The sequence below is a fragment of the Amphiprion ocellaris genome, chromosome 12 (assembly GCF_022539595.1).
Source record: "Amphiprion ocellaris isolate individual 3 ecotype Okinawa chromosome 12, ASM2253959v1, whole genome shotgun sequence".
NCBI lineage: Eukaryota > Metazoa > Chordata > Actinopteri > Pomacentridae > Amphiprion > Amphiprion ocellaris.
The window spans coordinates 33008518-33011017 of record NC_072777.1 but is presented as its reverse complement, the minus strand read 5'-3'; the positions used below and the strand labels follow the sequence as shown (position 1 = coordinate 33011017).

Below are 2500 nucleotides of genomic sequence, written 5' to 3'. Positions count from 1 at the left end.
AGCTGGAACAGAAGAACCTTATAGCTGTAACATTCCTTTTTGCTCAGCCCGTCTGTTGATCAGTTTTTCAGTTCTCTCCACTGGGTGCAAATCAGGTCAGTCAGCTGCTTTTGCTAATGAGAAACTCAATTAGACTCATTTGGTTTGGAATGACACTTGCAGCAGAGTCCAGGGCACGGCGTTCCTCTTTCTTTCTTTCTTTCTTTCTTTCTTTCTTTCTTTTTCTTTCTTTCTTTCTTTCTTTCTTTCTTTCTTTCCATTCCTTGTCCCTCCATCCAGCTCTGAACTGGAAGCTCTGAGTAGAGGCTCATAGTTGAGCTGTCAAACCAATTAAACTGGAGCGGCAGGGAAAAGAGCACTCCCTCCTCCCCTCCGCCTCACCCTTTCATTCTTCCTCTCCCCCCTCGCCCCCCATTTTCCCTCCATCTCTTCTGTGCTGGGTGCTGAAAAGGGCCCGGTCGGTGATAAAAAGGTCCTCTGATTAGAGCCAGAGAGGGGCTATCTGGGCCCTGCAGAGGTATGTGACAAACCAGGAATCTGGGGGAGAACTACAATAGTACCTCTGTAATATCACTCTCACCCGCCAGGAGAGAGATCTCAGCACCAGGACGAAGGTGTGTGTGTGTGTGTGTGTGTGTGTGTGTGTGTGTGTGTGTGTGTGTGTGTGTGTGTGTGTGTGTGTGTGTGTGTGTGTGTGTGTGTGTGTGTGTGTGTGTTGCAGCTCAAAGTGAAACTGCATTTGAAGTTTTTCGCTCTTGAAGATGTTTTTTCTTGTCCTCTCAGCCTGTCTCCTCATATATGCCTCCTCTGTTTGCAGGTGGTGTGGAGAAAACTGGGTGATGCAGCAGGATCAAAGCTGTCCATCAGGCAGCACCTCTCTGGGAACCAGTTCAAAGGGCCGCTGTAGCCTAGCAACCGGCGGGGATCTCCACTCACCTGAACAACTCCACCTGTGCCCCTCCATGCCGTGCTCCTTACTGCCTACATCACCCAGCATTCCTTCAGCGATCACACTCAGACCGGCGACACGGATCGGACCATGTCAGTCTGTCGTCCACAACTTTTTATCTCTCAGAGCTTCTGTTTGACAACCGGCAGCTAGTTTCACTGATTCACCACTCATCATCGATTCGGAGGCTTTCGAATCCCCTCTGTGCTTCTGTAGAGCACTGCTGTGCTACAATAAGGTTCCAAGCACAGAGCTGATCAGGCCGCGGGGGGCGGACGTCAAGGACACTATCTTCAGATATAGTACCTCCTGTAGAGACCCCCAGCTCCCCTTCACATGTATCGCTCCCCCCCTCTAGTGGTCGACGAGTATAACTAGCATTAGCATTCTAAAAATGTTAACTACCCACTGTGACCTAGCGCCTTCTTTTGCTCGTAAGACAAGTCTATGGATAATAAAGTCTAGAGATCACTGTTAACTTGTGTATATTATGTATAAAAACCATAGCACTACTTCATTGTTGATTTTTGTATTCTAGCGTGGCCATGTGATCAATAATTCAGTTTTAAAAAGCACACAAACAAACAACCGGACCTTAAACAGGGTTTGCTTTTGGTAATAATTACTTTTTTTCTATTCTTCTTCTTTTCCAACATGAATTCCTATTATTCCTTCTAAAAATGTTATTGAGACCGTTCTTGATTCTCTATTTGGACTGATCTTTTTTTTTCTTACTTTATGAAACTAAAATAAATTGTATGCTGTGTGCATGCTTGACAATCATTTTCTCAGGTCGGGAGGGCTACAGCTTTACCTTTTGCCCGTCTGTGAGTGCGTTTGCGTGCATGAGTGTGTGGATGGAGGCTGAATGTTCTCTTCCAGCTGTAGCATCTGCCTGTGAATCCTCTTTCTTTGGCTATTTGAACCCTGGTTACAACACGGTTGAAGACTGCTGAAGACATTTTCTGAATCCATAAATAAAATATTGGATGATAAAAGTGGTGGATTCAGCAGGTGTGTTCACGCAGTGCATGTTTCTTTCTTTCTTAGAATACGAGAGGTTAAGTCTTCCCTTTTTGATGTCTTCATACCATGAAACACATTTTAAAACGAGTATTTCTTGATGTCAGCGTATTTATTGCCAGGTGTTGAAGATAGAGATGGGAGCGCAGACAGTAACTGAACAGTCACATTTCTGAATTTGTCAGATTTACTGTGAGAAATGTTAAAAGTTATCTGACGGATTTGTGGAGTGACTGACAGCTCCGGCTCTCCCATCTCTAGTGTTATTTGTTCCAAATTAGAACATTTCTGAGGCTGCCCGACAGGCGCCCCTGTTCTCTCAAATAATGGGTCAAAAAATACAAAAAACTAATCAAAGTCTGATTTTGGAAGTGTCCTTTTTTCTAGGAACTGATTTGAAGCCATGCTACAATTTTGAATACTTTATATATAAATATAAATATATGGCATTTGATTTGAGATGTGCCACAGTTCTTTTCTTCATCGTGTTTTGATTTGGAACCCGAATGTCTTTTTTTTTTTTTTTTT

At 43.8% G+C, this 2500-nt stretch overlaps 1 protein-coding gene across 5 annotated transcripts in view; it reads left to right on the top strand.

Annotated features, from left to right (window-relative positions):
• ccdc85cb (coiled-coil domain containing 85C, b) overlaps window positions 1–2500 on the top strand; it is a 62524-nt gene extending 60024 nt beyond the window's left edge. For all 5 annotated transcript variants that reach the window (XM_055015762.1, XM_055015761.1, XM_055015760.1 and 2 more), the window contains one exon: window positions 818–2500. In XM_055015762.1, coding sequence (XP_054871737.1) covers window positions 818–907 — 90 coding nt within the window. In that variant the 3' untranslated portion in view covers window positions 908–2500. The remainder of the gene's footprint in view (window positions 1–817) is intronic.